This window comes from Alexandromys fortis, unplaced genomic scaffold (assembly GCF_014885135.2).
Source record: "Alexandromys fortis isolate MF-2015 unplaced genomic scaffold, M_Fortis_MF-2015_v1.1 scaffold_192, whole genome shotgun sequence".
Taxonomy (NCBI): domain Eukaryota; kingdom Metazoa; phylum Chordata; class Mammalia; order Rodentia; family Cricetidae; genus Alexandromys; species Alexandromys fortis.
Window position 1 is genome coordinate 1,850,823 of NW_026068071.1, and position 21,713 is coordinate 1,872,535.

Here is a 21,713-nt window from a genome sequence, read left to right on the forward strand (position 1 = left end):
TCACTGCCTCTCCCCTCCCCCCTTTAGCCCTCCCCCAAGGTCCCCATGCTCCCAATTTACCCAGGATATCTTGTCTTTTTTCTACTTTCCATGCAGATTAGATCTATGTACGTTTCTCTTAGTGTCTACATTGTTGTCTAAGTTCTCTGGGATTGTGGTTTGTAGGCTGGCTTTCTTTGCTTTATGATTAAAAACCACCTATGAGTGAGTACATGTGATAATTGTCTTTCTGGGTCTGGATTACCTCATTCAAAATAATGTTTTCTAGTTCCATCCATTTTCCTGCAAAATTCAAGCTGTCGTTATTTTTTTTCTGCTGTGTTGTACTCCATTGTATAAATGTACCACATTTTCCTTATCCATTCTTTGGTTGAGGGGCATTTAGGTTGTTTCCAGGTTCTGGCTATGACAAAGAAAGCTGCTATGAACATAGTTGAGCACATGTCCTTGTGGCACAATTGAGCATCCTTTAGATATATACCCAAAAGTGGTATTACTGGGTCTTGAGGAAGGTTGTTTCCTAATTTTCTGAGAAATCACCACATTGACATCCAAAGGGGTTGTATCAGCTTGCATCCCCACCAGCAATGCAGAAGTGTCCCCTTTTCCCCACAGCCTCTCCAGCATAAGTTGCCATCAGTGTTTTTGATTTTGGCCATTCTTACAGGTGTAAGATGGAATCTCAGAGTTGTTTTGATTTGCATTTCTCTGATGTTTAAGGATGTTGAACATTTTCTTAAGTGTCTTTCAGCCATTTTAGATTCCTCTGTTGAGAGTTCTCTGTTTAGGTCTGTATTCCATATTTTAAATTGGATTATATGATCTTTTGGTGTCCAATTTTTTGAGTTGTTTGTATATTTTGGAGATCAGCTCTCTGTCTGATGTGGGGTTAGTGAAAATCTTTTCCCATTCTGTAGGCTGTCGTTTTGTCTTGTTGACCATGTCCTTTGCTTTACAGCAGCTTTTCGGTTTCAGGAGGTCCCATTTATTAATTGTTTCTATCAGTGTCTGTGCTGCAAGGATTATATTTAGGAAGTGGTTCTCTGTGCCAATGCATTCAAGTGTATTTCCCACTTTTTCTTCTATAAGGTTCAGTGTGTCTGGCTTTATGTTGAGGTCTTTCATCCATTTGGACTTGAGTTTTGTGCATGGTGATAGATATGGGTCTATTTTCACTCTTCTACATGTTGATATCCAGTTATACCAGCACCGCTTCTTAAATATGCTTTGTTTTTTTTCATTTGATATTTTTTTCTTCTTTATCAAAGATCAGGTGTTTGAAGATGTGTGGATTGATATCCGGGTCTTCTATTCGGTTCCATTGATTTTCCTGTCTGTTCTTATGCCAGTACCAGGCTGTTTCTAGTTCTGTAGCTCTGTAGTAGAGTTTGAAGTCAGGGATTGTGATGCCTCAAGAAGTTCTTTTATTATACAGGATTGTTTTGGCTATCCTGTTTTTGTTTTGGTTTGGTTTGGTTTGGTTTGGTTTGGTTGCTTTTTTTTCTTTTCCATATGTTTAAATATGTGTATCAGTTACCTGATCTCATAAATCGGATTCCCTTTTTTTGATGATCCTTAGTGGCTAGTAAATTTTCCTTCTGTCAGCATCCAAACATCCAGGGTTTCTTGAACTTTTGAAGATGAGTCTTTTCCTGCAAAGACAAGAACAGATCCCTGCCCCAACCCTCATGAGCTTCCCTTACCATCTTTATGGTTTTCACCATTGTGGATGAGCTGTCATTTCTCTTTTTCAAGAGGTTTCTCCTTTTGAAACTGGATCTCTATTAATTTTGATGGTATCCATAGTTTTTCTTTTCCTGTGGAAACAAGAGCAAAACCCCTTCTCCGAGACAGCACATCTCCTGGCTTCCACTGTGAGGTCAGCACCCTTGAAATAAACTGGTTGATTTAATTCAGAAGACTTTTCTCTTACTCATTATCTCTCTGCTGCTGTTGTCCCTTTCTCATTAGCGTTAAGAAAATTCAAGGCTAATAAAGCATTATGTAATCTATTTCTGGAGGCATTTTCCATCCCTTTCTGTTTGTTTAACATATCTTTTATAGTTCGATTTGCTCTTTCTATGACTGCTTGACCTGTAGGATTATATGATATATCTGTAATATGCTTAATATTATAATAAGCAAAAGAATATATTTCATTTTCCTAGAGACATAAGCTGAACTATTATTTGCCTTTATTTGTGCAGGTATACCCATGATGACCATAACTTCTAATAAATGTGTGATTACTGAATCAGCCTTTTCTGAGCTTAAAGCAGTTGCCCACTGAAAACCTGAATAAGTGTCAATGGTGTGGTGTACATATTTTAATTTTCCAAATTTAGCAAAGTGGAACACATCCATCTGCCAGATTTCATTCTTTTGAGTGCCCTTTGGGTTAGTCCCTGCAGGTAGCGGTGTTTGGTTATAGAAAGAGCAAGTAGGGCATCTCTTTATAATCTCCTTAGCATGTTTCCTTGTAATAGAAAATTTTTTCCTTAAACCTTTGTGTTGCAAGAAGTGGGGCCCCTTGTTTATCCCTTCTGTCTGGCTAGCTTAGCCCCCAAAAATAACCACATAGAAACTGTATTCATTAAAACACTGCTTGGCCATTATCTCTAACTTCTTATTGGCTAACTCTTACATCTTAATTTAACCCATTTCTATTAATTTGTGCATTGCCACATGACTGTGGCTTACCCACAAGATTCCAACCAGCGTCTGTCTCAGGCAGGAGATCTATGGCATCTCTCACTCTGTTCTTCTTTCCAGCATTCAGTTATGTCTTCTCCACCTACCTAAATTCTGCCCTATCAGGCTCAAAGCAGTTTCATTATTCATTAACCAGTTAAAGCAAGACATGAACAGAAGAATCTCCTACACCATCTTTGCTATTGATATGATGGTTTTTATGAAATTCTGAGGCCTGCAACATGCTTCCAATAAATAATTGATCAATTTCTGCACTGCCTTGTGCTAGAGGACCTGGCAAGCACATATGGGATTGGATGTGTGTTGTGTATATAGGACAAAACGTATTCCTGATTATGTCTTACACGTAGATAATTAATGAAGTCAATTCTGTATCATCTGGTATAAATTTAGTGGTTTCAATATGCAAAATAACTCTTTCTGCATATTGTGAACCAGTAACTATATTAAGAAGTTCTTTAAAATCCCTTAGCATCATGAGAATATCATATAATTCTGCATTCTGGACAGAATTATAAGGGCTTTGTTCCACCTTACTTAATTCTTCTGATTTGTATCCTGCCTTCCCTGATTGTTTGCATCAGTATAAAAGGTATGGGCTCGAGTTATTCAAGCATCACATACAATTCAGGGAAGAATCCAAGAAGTTCTCTTTATAAGATTAAGTCTATCACTTTTAGGATAATTGCTTTTAATTTCTCCCCAAAAAAAAATTAGCACAAGATCTTTGCCATGGTTCATTGTCTTCCCATAACTTTTTTATTTCATCAGTAGTGAAAGGCACTATAATCTCTGCTGGGTCTATACCTTCTAATTGATGAAGTCTCAATTTACCTTTTATAATTAATTCAGAGACTTTTTCCCCATAAGTTTTTATTTTTTTACTTTGTTTATGTGGTACAAGGTTCCATTCTAAGATAATATTGTCCCTCTGCATTAAAATTCCTGTAGGAGAAATTCTGGAATGCAATATCACTAGAATACAATTAAGATTTAGATTCACCCTATCCACATGTGCCTCCTGTGATTTCTCCTCAACAATTGTCAATTCCTTTTCCACTTCAGCTGTTAATTCTCTGGGACTATTCAAGTCTTTATCAGCATCTATGGTTTTTTTAAATGAATATCTATTTCAAATTTGATAAAGAGCAAAAGTTCCTTTACAAATCAAGTTTAAATATTATTTAGAATATTGAAAAAGTTATAATATTATTCCTAGGAATTCCTTGTCTACATCCCTTCTCAGATGTCCTATTCTACCACAATTAAAATATTTGGCATTTTTATGTCTTCTCATTCCTTTGGAAATTGCTTCTCCTAACCAAGATTCAGTATTATAGTCAAATGTCTCAATGTTCATTGTATGCAGGATCCATTCATCCGTAGGTGTTGATCTAATCTTTAAAGGCCAAGTATCTTTTTGCATTCTAAGTTGGCATTTTCAAAAGCCAGAGATTCGATAAGTACTTGTCTAGCATCTGGGTCTGTTACTCTTATTTGTACAGCCTTAATTAATCTTTGTTAAAAGTCAATAAAGGGTTCTCTTTGGTCCTGTTTAACCCTGGTATATGATTCAATCATTTTTCCTAGTTCTTGAATCCTGTCCCCAGCATTTGTGGCATAAGGACAAGATTTGTTCATTGTGAGTCAGCATAAGGGCCTTTACCAAGAATTTGATCTTGGGAAGTCTCAAGGCCTTCTGCTTTTCCCTGTTGTTCCAAAAATTTTGCCTCTTCTCTGAAATAAATTTTAAACATTAATTGAGGTCTATCATCCAGGTCTCCTGAAACAAACTGAATCCAGTCATGTGGCATTGCTTTAATGCTAGAAGACCATGACTTCATCATCTCCTTTATAAATGCAGAATGCAAGCCATAAGTTACAATAGCTTGCTTAATTTCTTTTAGATCATTCATTCCTATAGGTATCTATCTACCTTCTTTGGATCCTTTGGGGCCTTTAGAAGTTGATGCTTTCTCAGAGTAGATTATAGGGTAGGAAGCTAAAACCCTGTGTAAATCATCTTTGACAGCTACTGGCAATGTTGAATCCCATCTTTGTGCCTTATTTCACTGTTCATCAGCTCCAATAATTTCCTCAATTATTTCAAATCTTTTTTATTATTGTCTTTTGTAATGCCTGAATCTCCTGGCCTGTACATATTTCTAGTGATTTCATTGAGGCACCTAGCCTCTGGTCCTCATTCTGCACATGCAATTCCAAGGTCTGAAGTTTCTCCTTTAAAGATAACATCCTTGGACATTACATGAATAGCATGCAAATTGCCATCCTGGAGAGATAGTCTATCTGCTAACTTATCATAACTTTTTGACAAATTTTGATTGTTAAATTCAATATTATGAATTCTTTCAAATAACTTCTTATTATCCTTAGATATGGATTCAATTTTGTCTATCAAATTAATGTTATCCTTTTTAATAGTATTATTTTTTTTCAGGCAACTTTTAATTTTTGATGGTATTAATCCTGTCAACTAGCTGTTCATTATTAGTCTGTAAAGATTGTATCATTCCTAAAAGTGCCATATTCTTTCTTATTGATGATAGAATATGGAGAAGAAAACTGAGTCCCAATACACAATAAATTGAAATATCACCATAACCATATAAGCCTCACATAATACAATCCATAGTATTAGCAAAATTTACTAAAAGTTGCAATAGTGATGAAGTCTGCCATATTGATTTATTAATTACCTGTTATGTGATCTGGTAAACTGTAATCTTTATTGTCCAGCAGATGTCATGGTTGCAGAGTTGCGACTAGAAGCAATGCAACTGGTGGTGACAGGAATGGTCCTGGGCTGCTTTAGTTTCCGTGATGCTTTAGTTTTCTGCCTTGGTACTGGTTAAATACTGAGAAATATGCTTTGTTTGACAAATTAAAAGCAATTAAATCAATTCCATACACGGAGCAAGAAAATCAGAACTCATGGGTAAGGAGCAGAAACCGGAAGCTGCAGAAGTCACCATGCGGCAAGGAATAGACCCAGGGAATGTAGCAGTCATGCTTGTGCTTGGGAAATTTCCAGTTGCCACATGCAGTAAACTCCACTGTGGCAGGGATTCTACAAAAAAATGCTTAAGTAAAAGCAAGCAAAGTAAGCAGGGTTGAGAGACTGACTGCCTGGGCCATGGACTGGCTAGGTCTTTAGGCCATCCACCCAGTAGTCCCGAGTCTGAATCCACATGGGTGCCAAATGAAGAAGGATAATTAAAAGAAATCTCATACTAGCTCAGAATTGAGAAATAGATATTTATTTAGGGGTAGACTCACAAGTTGGAATCCTCTGTTTGAATGGAGATCAGAAACCAAATCCCGCTGCCAGAAAATGAGAGCGGACACATGTTCTACATCAGCTTATGTAGTATAAGAGGCCACGCCCCAGTGGATGGGTAACCACTGTTAAAGACCAATTTTTCAAAGACTTATTTTTTTTTAATTTTATGCCTGTGTGTGGGTCTAAGGTTATCCTTGTACACTACATGCATGAAGCTACCTTCATAGACCAGAAAAGGCTGTTGATTTTCCTAAAAGTGAAGTTCAAGGATTTGCAAGCTGACATGTGGGTGCTTGGATACAAACCAGGGTCCTGTGGAAGAACAGCAAGTGCTTTTAACAACTGAGCCATTTCTTCACCTTCAATTTCCCAACAAGAAATAATATATTATAACCTTTTAAATATTCTAAATAATTTTAAAACATGATTTGTATAGGAACTTTTGCTCTTTATCAAATTTGAAATAGATATTTTTTTATTTTTATGATCATAAAGAAAATATACTTCTTAAGGAAAATATATATATATATAATGTAGAACAAATAAACACTGGATAAGAAACAATCACAGCTGCCTGGTAGTGGTGCACACCTTTAATCCTAGCACTTGGGAGGCAGCAGTAGGCAGATCTCTGTGAATTTGAGGCCAACCAGGTTTACAGATTGAGTTCCAGAACAGCCAAGGCTATACGGTGAAACCCTGTGTCAAAAAAGAAACAATCACTTTAAGTTTCTGTCTATTTCTACTTAGCATTTAAAACTCCCTAAAATATACATATATCACTTATTTGAAATGATAATACATGCAGACACACACACACATATATATACATTCATACATACATGCATGCATGCATATATGAAGAGAATGTCACTGCTCTAAATGGATGGTAGGCCACAGAATTTTCATGTTTATAAAAATGTTTTATAAATATCATTTAAAAAGGATTCCAAGTAGTCTGTCATGTGAGTGGACCCCAGTTAGCTCCAAATAAACAACTTTTTCTGTTATAAATGGTCCTACTCTGACCTCCTCTGTGTACATGCCTTTGTTAACATTTTTGATCATCTTAGAATCGTGTCATAGGTGTAGAATTATAGGGCCAAGCCTATAAAAACAATCTCTCTGACCTATAACATCAATAGTCACACCAGGAAAAAATATCTCATCCCCAAACATTTAATGTCAAATAATTGTGAAGTTGAAAGGGTCAATTATGTACTTGAGGAAGGTGAATGGTATAGTATATGGAAGAGCCACTGAACACTGTGAAGTCACTGCTGTTCTGCATGCTCATTACAAGCATTCTGCACTGTTTCTACAATGATTTCACTCAGAGTCTCAAGCATTACGAAAAAGAAGAAAAAAACAGCTTGCTGATTTTGTTTGCTTATTTACAGGCCTCCAGACAGTGGGGATATTTCGAGTTGGAAGTTCAAAAAAGAGAGTAAGACAAGTAAGTGAAAATGAAGGTTATATTGTCTGTTTCCCTTGACATTTCATTGAATTACTAGGGGGAAAGTTCAAGTTTATGTAAGTCCCCTTTGACTATATTTTCCCAACCATCCGGTTATAGTATAATTAAATCCCAGGAAATGAAAAAGAACTCAGAAGGTTAGAAAAGTGGAGTTGGGGTGAAAAGACTGAAAGAATGGATCTGGACATGTCCATTCTATGCTCCACTGAAAGAAACTATTTGATAAAGATATCACTGAAGTTGGAAAAGTGGAAGATTCAGAAAAATGCCTAATTAGCAAGTGATAGCAAATAGAACATATTTTCACTGAGGCCAATTTTATGCAAATGTACTAGTAAAATGCCATAACACTCTTACCTAATCTGGTGCTACATTTATTTACTTTTGCAGAAATAAATGCTTTATATGATCCTATGGAACCATTGGTTCCTGATTCATTTTTCATGATCAACTGTAATTCTTGATTGTGTGTGTGTGTGTGTGTGTGTGTGTGTGTGTGTGTGTGTGTGCCAACCTTGCACTACATGCTTCTGGCAGAAATTTGATATTAGATTGCCGAGGTAGTTTCCTTTGATCAGATAGGTTGTGATGGCTTCATAAAAGGCAAACCATCCTTTAACAAACAGAACCCATTTGTTAGCAAAAGAAGGTTGCAATGTCATTTTTCTCCTATTGATTGAAACAGAGGGAAATAAGAAACTCTACAAACTAGAAGTTAATCCAGGTAAAAATTTTAGTTGAAGTTAAAGAATTATTTATTTATATGTTGAAGTAAATACCCGATCGTGTATGTTTTTCATTGTTAAAATAAAAAAAAATCAAAGTTGTTTTTTTTCCTGATTGGTTTGTTCATATTCTCAATAATCACACAAAATGAGTGAACAGCATTTAACAATTCACCATGACACTTGTAAAACTATCTTCTAGGCTTCACACCTATATAAAATTAAGGGATATCTTTATTAATAATATCTTATGACTCAGCCCTCCGGCTGTAGTCCCCTTCACCGCTTTCTTTTCAGGCTTATAGAAATTCAGAAATTTAATTCATTATCTTGTGATTAAACAAGTTCCTTTAATGGTCCACCCCTCTCTGTCTGTCTCTGTGTGTGCGTGTGTCTTTTTGCATATGTGTTTTAAGTCATCTGCGTGTGCTCAGGAAAGAATCATGGTGTGTCTGAACTAGCCTGATTGCAGTCATGCCCTGTGTGAACTCCTCATTTTGGCTGTCTTGTAAATGCTGATGGAAAATTGTCTGAAATCAGTGAGCAATTGAGGACAGTGATTGGTATTTTCATCAATGATGAGTTCCAGCAATTATCCCTTGACATTTGGGGGATCTATAAAAAAAGGGAGATATCTTTGCATAGGGATTTACTTAAGGATTACTCACTCTATAAGATGTAGTTAGTGGTAACTTAGAACTAGATTTGAGTATGAAATATGCTTTAACTCACTCACTATTTTATGTTTTTATGTAACTTTTACATACCCTGCACTTTTTCTTTAGAAAGTAAGAGCTAGGACTGGGACAATGTCTCATAGTGTGTCAGCATGAATTCCGGTCCCCAGCACCACATAAAAAACCTGGCATGATGATGACCTATGAAGTCAGTACTAGGGGTGAAGGAAAGCAAGCAGAGATGGAAAAATCCCTGAAGTTTGATGGCCTCCAGCCTAACCAACAAATGGAAACTCTAGGTTCAGTTCAGTGAGTGATCTTAACCTCAGGGGCATGAAAAGTCCAGTAATAAAGAAAAATACCCAACATAATTCCCTGGCCTCCACAGGTGTGTACCTGCACACACATGTTCACATGCATTCTGCACCCACAGAGAAAGGAGGGGAAATATGAATATTTATCAAGTAAAAACTGTCCTTTTTGATGTTACCTACTTATCTACATTGTAGCTCTACTTCTAAGGGATGACATTAGCTTAGAGACTTTGCCTCTTTATTTACTGGTGTACTTGCATAAATTGAGGACCTATAATAGGGTCTGAGACCCAGCATAATGTGATAAGTCTTTGTTGAATGAATGGAAAAATAAGTGAATGAACTAAAGAAGTCTTACAGAAGTTTATTATACTGTCTATCCATGGACTTGCATAGTAATTTATTCAACAAAGAACAATACATAAGGGACATCAACCTGGCAGAGACAAAAGTAAGACATAATATCTCTACCATATTGATATCATGTTTTCTTTCTGCTATCCATGTTAGTCAGCTTTGTATAATTATGAAGTAGGAGAATATTTCTGGTAATTGCTCAGAAGGCTACTTTGACAAATTAAAGATAACTTCCATTTCAATGTATCATCTTTTAAGCCTTCAACATACATATCTCATCTACATTTTTGGTTTTGTGATTTGTCAAATGATATTGATTGTTTTGTTGGTATTCTAGTCAACTATCAAAATTTCAATGTGATATATTTGGTGACATGCCCAAGTGTTTTTCTTTCATATTTACACTTGACCTAAATTCTCTTGTAATCCTTAACCCTTACTCCCAACTTCCTGATTCTTGTTATCTAGTCCCTCTACATACATCATTAACAACAAATCAACAACTATTTTTGTAATAACACATTAAAAATATATACACATATATGCATTCATAACTAGGTGACATATTGTTTCCTTTTTTCCCTTCTTGTGATCTGTGCAAACTTAATACCAGATGTTGTCCATCAAAAACATTTTGGGGGGAGATCAGTAAACACTGAGGTTAGATGATTCTAAGGTATCGTTGACTATATGAAACTTCTTGTCAAATTAACCCTCTGAATCTTATGTAACTGATACTTGAACCGTTGATTTTCCAGCTGCGTGAGGAATTTGACCGTGGGATTGATGTCTGTCTGGAAGAGGAGCACAGTGTTCATGATGTGGCAGCCTTGTTGAAGGAGTTCCTTAGGGACATGCCTGACCCCCTTCTCACCAGGGAGCTCTACACAGCATTCATCAACACTCTCTGTACGTAATAAAGCCAGATTTGCGGGAAAGCATCCCTGGAATAGCAGGATGTCCAGCACACTCATGAAAATCTTGTGCATGTGTTTCCCGATAACTGCTTTTGCCTTTATTGGTCTCTAATGAATGGGCTATTTGGGGGATTTTCTGAGATATACCCTGGGGGAAATTAGCAAGAAGAAAGCTGGGCTAAAATAAATGGGAAAAGCCAAGAACTTCAGATGCTTTTAAATGACCCCAGGAAAGTAGAAAGTGCTATAAGTTGATGCTTTGAAGTGCTGGCAAGAACTTGCATTGAGTCTGTGCCTAAAAATTAATCCTGGCTTCTGGTATCGGGAAGGAGGGAACTAAAAAACCCAGAGTAAGAAAGTGGGCAACAGTATTTTTTCAGTGGAAGGCAAATGGCATAGCCCAGTACCAGTACTTTCAAAGGAGCTGTGTCTGACTGGGCACAGACTCCAGAAAAGGTCAGGGAAAAGGAAAGAATAAAATATCAGAGATGTATCAGTCTGCACACATTTCTTCCTACAAAGCACCAAATCCATTGGGATTGTGGCTAAGAAAGAAGACAGTGTGTTTGTCACATGCCTTAGGTATTGCCAAAAAAAAAAAAAAATCCATACCTTGTATATTGTTCAAGAAGAAAGGCCCTTAAACACATTATAAAAGATTTCATACCATTCACCAATTCCCAGTCACTGTTAGTGGATATTTACCAGTGTGCACTAAAACCCATTAAGTCAGAGTAATAAATAAGAGAATGGAGGCTGATGGAAATAAGGGAAATGGGTTATCTTTCCTATGATTTCTCTTGCAGTCCAACTGTTCTCTAGACGTTTCATAGATTTTTGTGCTGCTGAAGTCGTGGGAAAATGGTGTGAGTCACAAAGTAGAGATGGCTTGGGTAACTTCTTTCTTAAAGCAGTAGAGAAGAAACCCAACCTCGGTGCCCAAACAGTGTCAGCTCCGCCAGTCTTACTTAGAGTACCTCTCTCTGCCTTGTGTAGTGTTGGAGCCAGAGAAACAACTGGGCACCTTGCAACTCCTCGTTTACCTTCTACCTCCCTGCAACTGCGACACCCTCCACCGCCTCCTACAGTTCCTCTCCATTGTGGCCAGCCACGCCGATGACAGTGTCAACAAAGACGGACAAGAGGTATGCTGCCATAACTAGAGTGACTTCTTTTCTATTGTTTGTCTGTTGTTCTAGCTGGTAAAGCACAAGCTATCAATGTGATCACACGTTTTGCTGGAAATCTTAACGCCTCGCCATCTGCATTAGTTGTTCATCTCGTGACATCATCCATATACCTGACGAAAGCCGGAGGAGTTTGTTTGTCATGAGAAACAAGTCGTGGTGCCAGGAACAAGGACCAAGTGGTCACATTATGTCTATAGTGAGACAGAGGGGAGAGAGGACTGCTGACAGCCAGCTTTCTTTTTCCATTTCATTCAGTGGTGACCCCAGGCCAGGGGATGACATCACCCGCATTTAGAATGGGTCTTCCCACCTCCAGCTAATGTAGATTACACATCACTGACATGCTGAGAGATTTGTTTTCCTGGTCATTATAAATCCAATCACAAGTTCTCCGACGTAGATGTTTATGTAATAGTTGTATCTCTGGAGGCTCGGTTTCTGAAAACATGAAAACTGTTGATCTTCTTGATATTTTCAGTGACACCTCAAAATGAAACTCCTATTTTCCAAAAAGACGGTTTGCTCAAGACTAAACTTCCATTTGGGAGGGGAAGATAAGACAGTTGGCTACAGCAGAGTTTGAAAAGGTGTAAAAATAGAGTGCAGAGTGAGCAAAGGATGCCATTGTTGTAACTGGCCAAATCTTTTGTGCTGACTTGGAAAGTAAATATCACAGCTCCTCTTATCTCATTGGCTTCAGTGTAGAGAGTTCCTTTCACTCCTTAAATCACTTCTTCAAAACAGGCATTTGCTGAATTTGCTGCTTTTAAGTCGAGTATGGAGGGGACTGCAAGTTTTGGTCTTTGCTGTTATATAGCAATGCTACTGAAACTGAAGATCAACTGGTAAAGGCACATTTGCTAAAGTTCTATAGACTGTTTAGGTATATTCTAGTTGAAACTGGTCCCAATTCAGGGCTAGTATTATCCTTCCTCCCACATGAGATTTGGAGCTATGGTTCTCTTCAGTCATACTCATTCTTTCAAATATTTAAGAGTTTCATCATTGGTCAAAAGACATAGCCTGCTAGCTGGTACCCTATTAAATATTCACTCTCACAAGGGACCCCATTTTCTTTGATCTCACACAGCCGTACTTCTCTCTGATGTTGGTTTTCCCAAGAGGCCTCAGAGCCATTAATAGGTTAGTATGTACTTTAAATCAACGAAAGGGAGCCAGAGGTGTTCCAATCTTACTTAACCACATATGCTGCTATTTAAATTATTAAGCAGAGCTCAGCTATATGATGGACTTCTGTGCTTGTCAGATTTAGTTCCCACAGGGCATGGACATATGTAATTCCTTTTTAAGTAGTTCAGAAAAGCAATTCTGCATTTCTCCTCCTCCTTCCCACCAGGAGTGTGAGAACGGAACTTGAACTTTCCCAAGGTAGCCATTTTTCTCTGTAGGAGTTACAATTAGTTAACCCCCCCACCCCCAGCTTCAGGTTTCATCATATGGTACTGACACCTTACTTCAGCTCTTCTACTGGTATACTATAATTCTCATAATTGTTGCATAGTTACATTATCCGTCTGGGTGTCAGCCTTTATGGACTACAGAGATAATGGAAGCTGTAGAGCCTTGTGGCTGCGTGAAAACAGAGCCCTGATTGAAAGGTATGCAAATTGCCTCTCTGGTGTTTGCTAAGTACTGTTTAAGAAGGAGAAAGTTGAGTCTAGAGTGATTAAGAAGGCACTGAGGAAAGCAAAAAGTCCAGTCCAACTTGCTACCATATTTCCTTTGGGGAAAAATTTCCAGACACCAAGTCTTCAGTTCCAAGCTCAACAAGCCTCATTACTCATGCTCCAAAGAAGACAATATTCCTAGATGAAAATGCAGATTTATCTTAGCCTGCCACGAACCTAGCTACCGTTTATGACTCTATCATGTGTTGGTTTTGTGCCATAGTACCTAATCCTTTGAATAGGCAAGGCAAATGTTATTGTGCCCACTTTTCATGGAATGAAACTGAAAGACAGTGCTTAGGTAACTTAGCCATGTCCCCCAGGGAACTTGTACTTATGACAATATAACCGGCAAGTTTGTAGAGTTTACAACTCTGGAGAGGCACTGTATACCCTCTCGTCACTGTAGATTTGTAAAGTCATTAGTAGAGTAACCCTGTAAGGAACAGTAAAAAGCTCTTGCAGAAGGGTCCTTTTCATCAGTGCATATGTATCACCATACTGGTTAGTTATCATATAGATTCTGCAACTAGAGAATATGCAGTTGTCCTTCATACTACAGCCAGTCTAAATTTACTCAGTTAAAACAGTAGGGAAAATGGGAGGACAGCATCACTTCCTTGTGCATGTTCGAAGTGACTATAAGCAAGCAGCCATGTTTGACTTCAGGCTATAGAGCAGAGAGTACTGAGGGGGTGGCAGGAAATTGGGCCATGTTCATAGAATACTGAAAGTGTCTGCAGGTAGAATCTCTCTCCTGCTAAGATATGAACTCTGGGAGCACAGAGAAAAAGATTATATAATCTATGGTGTAGATTAATTTCACATACAGAGAGAGAGGAAGATGATAGATAGATAGATAGATAGATAGATAGATAGATAGATAGATAGATAGATAGAAAAAAGAAAGAAAGAATGAACGAACAAATGAATGAATGAAAGGAAGAATTGAGAATTGTTATGAAGTTTTTGTATCAATGATAGTAGAGAAAACAGAAGTCTAGAGGTGGAGGAAATGAAGACAAAAGGCAAACAGACATTCATAGAAGAAGGGATAGACATGAGCTAAAAGACCTGCAAATAGCACCATGGAGAATATCAAAACAAAGCCTTGTAGGAGGTTGAGTAGACGGACTACATAAACATGACATAGAACTAGGGGTTAGCTAAACCCCTCTAATAGAAGTTAAGGGTCTTCGCTTAAAATATTTTAGTAGGATGAACAGGTAGGGAACATAGAATGGGCAGAAGAATAGAGAAAGGCAAAATACTACATTAGAAGTTATGGACAGATAACAGCATTTCTCCAATTCTCCTATCTATCTGTTAGGCCGTCACTTCCTTAAGGATTGCTGCGTGGAAGAAAACTGACTCAGATTAGAGAATAATAATAATAATAAGCCTGGAGGCTCACAAAGCTTTGCCAGAGCCTTGTCTATGTGAAAGAGGCTGAGAAAGGCCTATATTTCCTCATCTGCAAAGTAAAAGCATAATGTCCTTTCTGATATGTGCTTAAAAACTCAGTGCACCCTTCATTAGTAAGATCATGAAGATAGATCTAAAAAGTATATGCATACATTTGAGGAGGTGCTTGCTTCTAGGGCATGGTCTACCTTTCCTTAGCTCTAGAGCTTCAGGAGGATCCTGCCTCCCTTTCCTCAGCCTCCTCCAGTCTTTATTTAGAGCCATTTTCCTATCTCTGCTTGCTCTTATAAGGTCTGCCAACCATGAGTGAACAGGAGGAGGTACACCCGTATGATGGATGTACAAGAGGTTGCCACTAGCACAGCTGTATGACTTTACTTCCTATTGCTTCACCTCCTCCTGGCTCTAGGCCTTACTGCCCCACTATGTATAAAATAATGACCATGAGAGCAACTGCTTTCCACATAAGCTTTTCTGGAGAAAGAACTCTAAAAGTCTACGGAAAGTCCCTAGTTAATGTCTGGAAACGCTGGACTTTTAACACATGCTATTTATACAGTGCTTTGAAATTATCTGGGAGGCTTACTTAGTGAAGAGAGAAGATTTCCTGGAATTGACTGGCTAACTAAATCATGCAGTCATTGCCAGTTTTGAGTGTCCCTAGCACCTAGACAGGCCATATATACTTAACTAACTAACTAACTAACTAACTAACTAACTAACTAACTAATTAATGGCCTATGTGTATATATTAAAACATGGGGAAGCAATGGTAGGAGATGTCCAGGAACAAGATTTCTTCCAAACTGAACAAGTAGCAAACCAAAACATAAAATGGGAACAAAGCAGAGCAGCTTGGGCTGCAGCTGGAATCCATGTGCGATCTCACAGACGGATAGGATTGCATTCCCAGAATAGCAACCAGAGAAGGAGAGAGCGGAAACAGAGCTCTGGATTGTCCTTGTACTAAACATTCTTTTAAGTAAAAACAAAATCTTCAGTTTCTTCATGCTTAAAAAAGGGAGAAAACTCCAATTTTACTTTAAAGGGGGTTGGGGAAGCTTTCCAGATGCCTTCAAGTTCTGAATGGAGGAATTGGAAAAGGACACATATTTTATTTTCCCCGTAACCATAAATTTCCAGGAAGAGGATTGAAAATAGAATGAAAACTTTTGGAGCTTCGTGTCAACAAAATAAGACAAAGACCGAATAACTAAAGGTCCTGCAGAAAACGCACTGTCTCTTATTTGGAAAGTTTACCACATGGAATAATACTTTCCTCTGGCGTTGACTTGTTTATCTGAAAACAGCCTCATCCTTTAGCAACAAAAAGGAAACCCTAGTTCTACAGCAAGCTTGCAGGGCAAGACTACCATCAGCTCAGAGGTTCAAACAGTAAAGGGGAGACTGGAGGGATTCAACTCGGCTATTATGTGAGGATTCCTGAATCCTACACTAGGCAGCCACATGCTGTCTCAAAGATGGTGTGGATCTTCCTGGGGATGGGGGTGCATCTTTATCCTGACAGTCCTCAGCATTCTCAGCTAATGCTAGCATGAGGAATCAAAGTTCACACAGACCAGTAGCTCTCACTGTGGGAAATGTTGCCCTCCAAGGTCCACAGAGCCCTATGTGGGCACATCTAAGGTTGGCACAACTGGGTGTGGAGGGATACTACTAGAAATTAGTGATGTAAGGCCACTTACTATCCTACCCTGCATAGGACAGTCCCCACAGCAAAGAATGGTCGGCCACAAATTTCACTACTGCCATGGTAAACACTAGTTTAGAAATAGTCAGCCAAACTTTCTTTCCTGTGTGAAAAAGGCAAGTAAATAAAAAGATTACCAAGCTTTTAAACATGCTCATATTCCTTATAATAACCATTTCAATGGGAGAAATGACTCCCAAAACAGTGCTCAGCCAATCACATAAAATGCCTTTATGTAGCTATTTCTGTACATTATTTATAGCAAGAGAAGAGTGATAATGACACAAGTGTGTGTCATTTGGCTGTGCTTAAAGCAAATCTTGATCAGTTTATGCCACGGGTTGCTAATGGCCAAGAAAAAGTGATGAATTGTTTGAAATTGGGAGAGGAATGCAACGTGTTTGTAAGAGACAACAAGCAAGTTACAAAAGAGGTTATGGAGTGAGACTCTAGCTTTCAGGGGGAAAAAAAACTGTACCACGCTTCTCTGTGCAAATAGCCCTTAAGAAAGCATTTGGACAATTGGATCTGGGAAGTGATAGATGAAAGCTGTTTCATTTTTACATGCTTGTCCATGCTTTCTATTCATTAAAATATTGAACATGTGTGTGTGTTTCTTTTTTAATATTTTCACCTAAAGAATACTTCGCTGCCTTCATTCTGTGCTTCCTGATAGTGCCAAGCCCAGACCACTCTGTGTCTTTCTTCTTTATCCCTGTTTGTGAGAGTGTTTGAAGACGCATCTGCACTCACTGTTCTCACTGCCTGCTGAAACCCTGCAAAGGCTCTGATCTAGACCATCAGACCACCCTCGAATCCTCGAATCCAACCCAGAGGGGCATGTAGAATGCCATGGTGAACATCTGTCACAGGAGATCACACACTTGAAACATCCCTAGCATTCCTAGCATTCCTTCCCAGCACATGTTCCTCTTCTTCTCCAAATATCTGGCCCCTTCTTGGTCTGTTTTATCAGCTGTTCCTTAAGGGTGTTCAACCCACCTCAACCCTTCATATGCCTTGTCTATTCCTAATCGGTTTCTCTTACTGTTATTTAAACATGCAATCCTCACCCGCAGCATGATGCCCTCATTCTCGCCATTGACAATCTACATGACAATTGGAACACTATGCTTTACCCCCTATTCTGTTATAGTTCAGAAGCTAGCTGCTAAAACCTAGACTGTGTACCCTTCCCATGTGTTGGCACACCACTGCTGCTTCTGGGGCCATAGAGTGCTCTTTCTAACAGGCAAATCATTCCATTTCCATACAAAATCCTCTTGTTCAGATGCCCTAAATATATTCCACATGTTTTTGTGTGCTCCACTGTGAAAATGGTCCTCACCAAAGATACTCTGCTTTGCATCAGAAATAACATTTTCTTTCTTTCCAGATTGTTTGGTCAATATTGCTACCTCCAAATTCTAGGGTCTCTGGAATTGATAAGGTCCATTATTTATACTCACAACCTGAGAATGGGAAGTGTATTTCCTTCCTAGAATGTGAGCCCTCTGAAATAAGGACTCTAATGATTATCATTGGAAGTGTTAAAAATAATTTTGACCCATGAAAAATATCAAGTAGCAATATGCTGAGTGGATGGATCAGTGGAGATGTTATGGATTGATGTGTGAACAGCCACATTGATATATGTATTGCTGAGGATAAATTTTTGAAGTACAAATTGTCTGAAAATGTTGAATAGTAAGAGTTTGGGAATAAGCATTTCAAAATGCAACATTTTATTCAATGTGCTAATGAGATGACCATTGAATTTTGATCTTCTACACAAAATATGAAGCAAAAGTATATTACCACATTCTCCTTGATTCTGATAAAAGTGATGAAAGGAAATGAAAGGAAACATTACTAATGAAAATATTTCATGGCTTATTGAACCTCCCAGCATTTACAAAAGCAACTTAAGAATAGTCCTTGTGTTTTCTTCTCCCATAGATCACTGGGAACAAAATGACATCTCTGAACTTGGCCACCATATTTGGGCCCAACCTGCTCCACAAACAGAAGTCATCAGACAAAGAATATTCTGTGCAGAGCTCAGCCAGAGCTGAAGAGAGCACCGCCATCATCGCAGTGGTACAGAAGATGATTGAAAACTATGAAACTCTGTTCATAGTAAGTGGCCCTTCAGCACTGAGACATCTTGATGATTTTCTTATTGGTTGCCTCTGCTAATATAATGAAACTCAGGTTATCCACTTTCTGGTTTGCTGTGCTGGTCATAAGTGAACTCACTGGAAGCCAGGCAATTTTGTTCAAAATACTCTGGTGTCATGCTTTAGATATCACAAGTATAAATTTTATTTTGTTAATAATAGTAATAATCACACACAATTAATTAAATAATTACACGTTAAGATTTAGTTACCTATGGAGCAGGAGTTCTTGTTCAAAATATTAATAAAAACACCTCTTTGGAATCCTGCAATCTTAGTAAATTCACATGTTCATAACCAACAATGGTGACATGATTTCTCCAAGGTCAGTCTATACTTTGCACCTCCTGTATGAAATTTCACCTTTCTGCCCTATGCCCTTCCCATGTCATTTCCCATGCCATTTATCTATTCCCTGAAGCCCATGACCATTCTATTTATGTTTATCTTGCTCAGCCTTGTGTTGTAATCATGTACGGCCATTTCCTTTAGTAGATTATAAATGCATTTAAAACAAGGGCTGTGTCCTTGGTATCACTTTATCGTATCCTCTGTACACTTCTGGAAGGTTCTTCATTTGTTAGGCATCCAGTAAATATTTTTTGATTTGTATTGAATTACCAGTTCCTGTTTTCATTCATAAAACTTCATTGCTTGCTCAAACTTCCCTTGAAACATTAGAACAAATGCCAATTTTCTTCTATTTCTCTTCTCTACTCGGATTGCACATCATTTTTTACAGAAATGTTCTCCATGATTCTTTTGATATTTCTCTTATTATTTGCAAATGCAATAAAGCCTGCATATTACACTGGGGCCTTCTGTGGCTACTTCAACCTAGAATACTAGCTAACTACCTCTTCTGAATCTCCTTCAGAGTTTATCTATACTTATCAAATTCTTCGTAGTGGATTTATTGTCATGCTATACTCATTTATGTTGGATATTCAAATGTCAATGATTTGGAATAACTTCTCCATTTATCTTATCTATTTGATTGTGATCAAATAATTCAATATCTCATAAGCATTAATTTGACTCATGTAAAATGAAAAAATCTAATTCTTAAAATTATGATCAGAATAATTTGCTATGAGAATGAGTTATACAGACCATAAATATCTGTCCAAGTGCTAATTAATAATTATATTAGCTTGGCAATATGGGCTGCCTTGAATTTCAGTATTTTAACATCAGACACATAGGTATCATAATGTTTATCAGACATTTGGTAGACTGCCTCACAGATGATGGCTTTAGAACCTCAAATACTTGTACTATAAGATGCTATCCCTGGACTTTTACTGTATACTAAAAAGGTGTGTCCATCATATGCACTGAATTCTGTTGCCAGAACTTACCCACAGATCATATTTAACTGAAAGGGAGTGTTTTTGTCCCACACTTGGTCCTACAGTCATTTGGTCCCAAAGAAATATACAGAGGTCTACATTAATTATAAAATGGTTGGCCTATTAGCTAAGGCTTTTTATTAACTCTTATAACTTATATCAGCACATAATACTTGTCTGTGTTAGCCACGTGGCTTGGTACCTTTTTTGGTGAGGCAGTCACATGTTGCTTGCTCTGTGTCTGGCTTTCTCTGTGTCTGGGTGACGACTGCAGACTAACTCTTCTTCCCAGAATTCTCCTGTTCTCACCCCACCTATACTTCCTGCCTGGCTACTGGCCAATCAGTGTTATATTAAAATATAATTGACAGGGTACAGACCATTGTCCCACAGCACTTACCCTCCCCCCTTTTTTTAAAAAACAAGAACTCTGAATTGAATATCCTTTTAGTTTTTCTCCTGACTATTATACATAACAACTTGTAATCAACATTCTAAACAAAGGCAAACATCCATAATCCTTTTTTTTTTTTTGGAATGTGGGTATAGTTTATCGGCTACTTTCTGCTAATTGGGGGTGCTGGTAATCTTATGGGGACCTAAAGAAAATTTAAAATTATGGTCAAGTCCTGGCTGGAATATTCTGTGAGGTTTGATCATCTTAGCCAGCAGTCTTGAGGCTGTTCTGGATGTAGAACTTAGACATCTGGGCCATCTGCTTCTATCAGAGATTCCTCAGGGGGTCTTTCTTGATCCAACCTAATTTTTCTTAACTCAGAATGAATCCACAGCTTCTCATGTCCTGTGAAAACAAAATCAAAACCTCTTCTCTAAAGTAACATATCTTTAGACTTAAATTTTGAAGTGCAAGCATTTTCAAAATATATATGTTGCGAAAATCCAGCAGCATTTATAATCAAGTATCTTTTAGCAGTGTTTACTCCTTCCTCAGCCATCAAACAATTTTAAAAAACACAATAACATGCAGTATCCAGACTATTTGTGTATTTTTCATCTTTACATGGCTTTATCTTAATCTCTATTTCTCTTATTTTTTATTTTTAATTTTTGGCTTTATGAGACAGGGTTTCTCTGTGTGTCTTAGGCTATTCTGTAACTCACTCTGTAGACTTTAGAACCTCAAATACTTAGGCTGTCCTTGAAATTACAGAAATCTGCCTGATTCTTACTCCCAAGTGCTGGGATTAAAGGCACATGCCACCACACCTAGAACTCATAGAGATCCACCTGCCTCTGCCTCCCAAGTGTTGGGATTAAGGATGTGTGCCACCACACCCAAATACTTTTTATTTTTCTATTTTATTTTAAGGATTTTTATCCTTCTCTTTTTTCCTCAAACCTACATATATTTTTAAACACACTGTAAATTGTTTAGAGGCTTTTGTCTATCTTTACTGTATCTTTCTTTTTCTGACAATATGAGTCTTTAATTTGCTAAGTGACATGGCTAGGATTAAAGCCATGGCTTTGACAGCTATATTCAGCCCATTCCTTAGCTTTCTGGGATTCTAGCCTCATGGCAGAGGTACTGGCTGGAGCCATGTTTATTGCCACAACTCTATGGCTTTACAAGGTCCCTGCCACCACCAAAAAGCATGTGGTCAGATATTCATCAATACCATTTAAGTGTTTCATGGCAGGACCTCTTAAAAGAACTGCAAGATTT

At 37.9% G+C, this 21,713-nt stretch overlaps 1 protein-coding gene across 7 annotated transcripts in view; it reads left to right on the forward strand.

Annotated features, from left to right (window-relative positions):
- The window catches only part of Arhgap6 (Rho GTPase activating protein 6), a 508,986-nt gene that overhangs the window by 449,678 nt on the left and 37,595 nt on the right, over positions 1–21,713 (forward strand). For all 7 annotated transcript variants that reach the window (XM_050121031.1, XM_050121029.1, XM_050121028.1 and 4 more), the window contains 4 exons: positions 7,414–7,469; positions 10,322–10,472; positions 11,477–11,625; positions 18,454–18,633. In XM_050121031.1, coding sequence (XP_049976988.1) covers positions 7,414–7,469; positions 10,322–10,472; positions 11,477–11,625; positions 18,454–18,633 — 536 coding nt within the window. The remainder of the gene's footprint in view (positions 1–7,413; positions 7,470–10,321; positions 10,473–11,476; positions 11,626–18,453; positions 18,634–21,713) is intronic.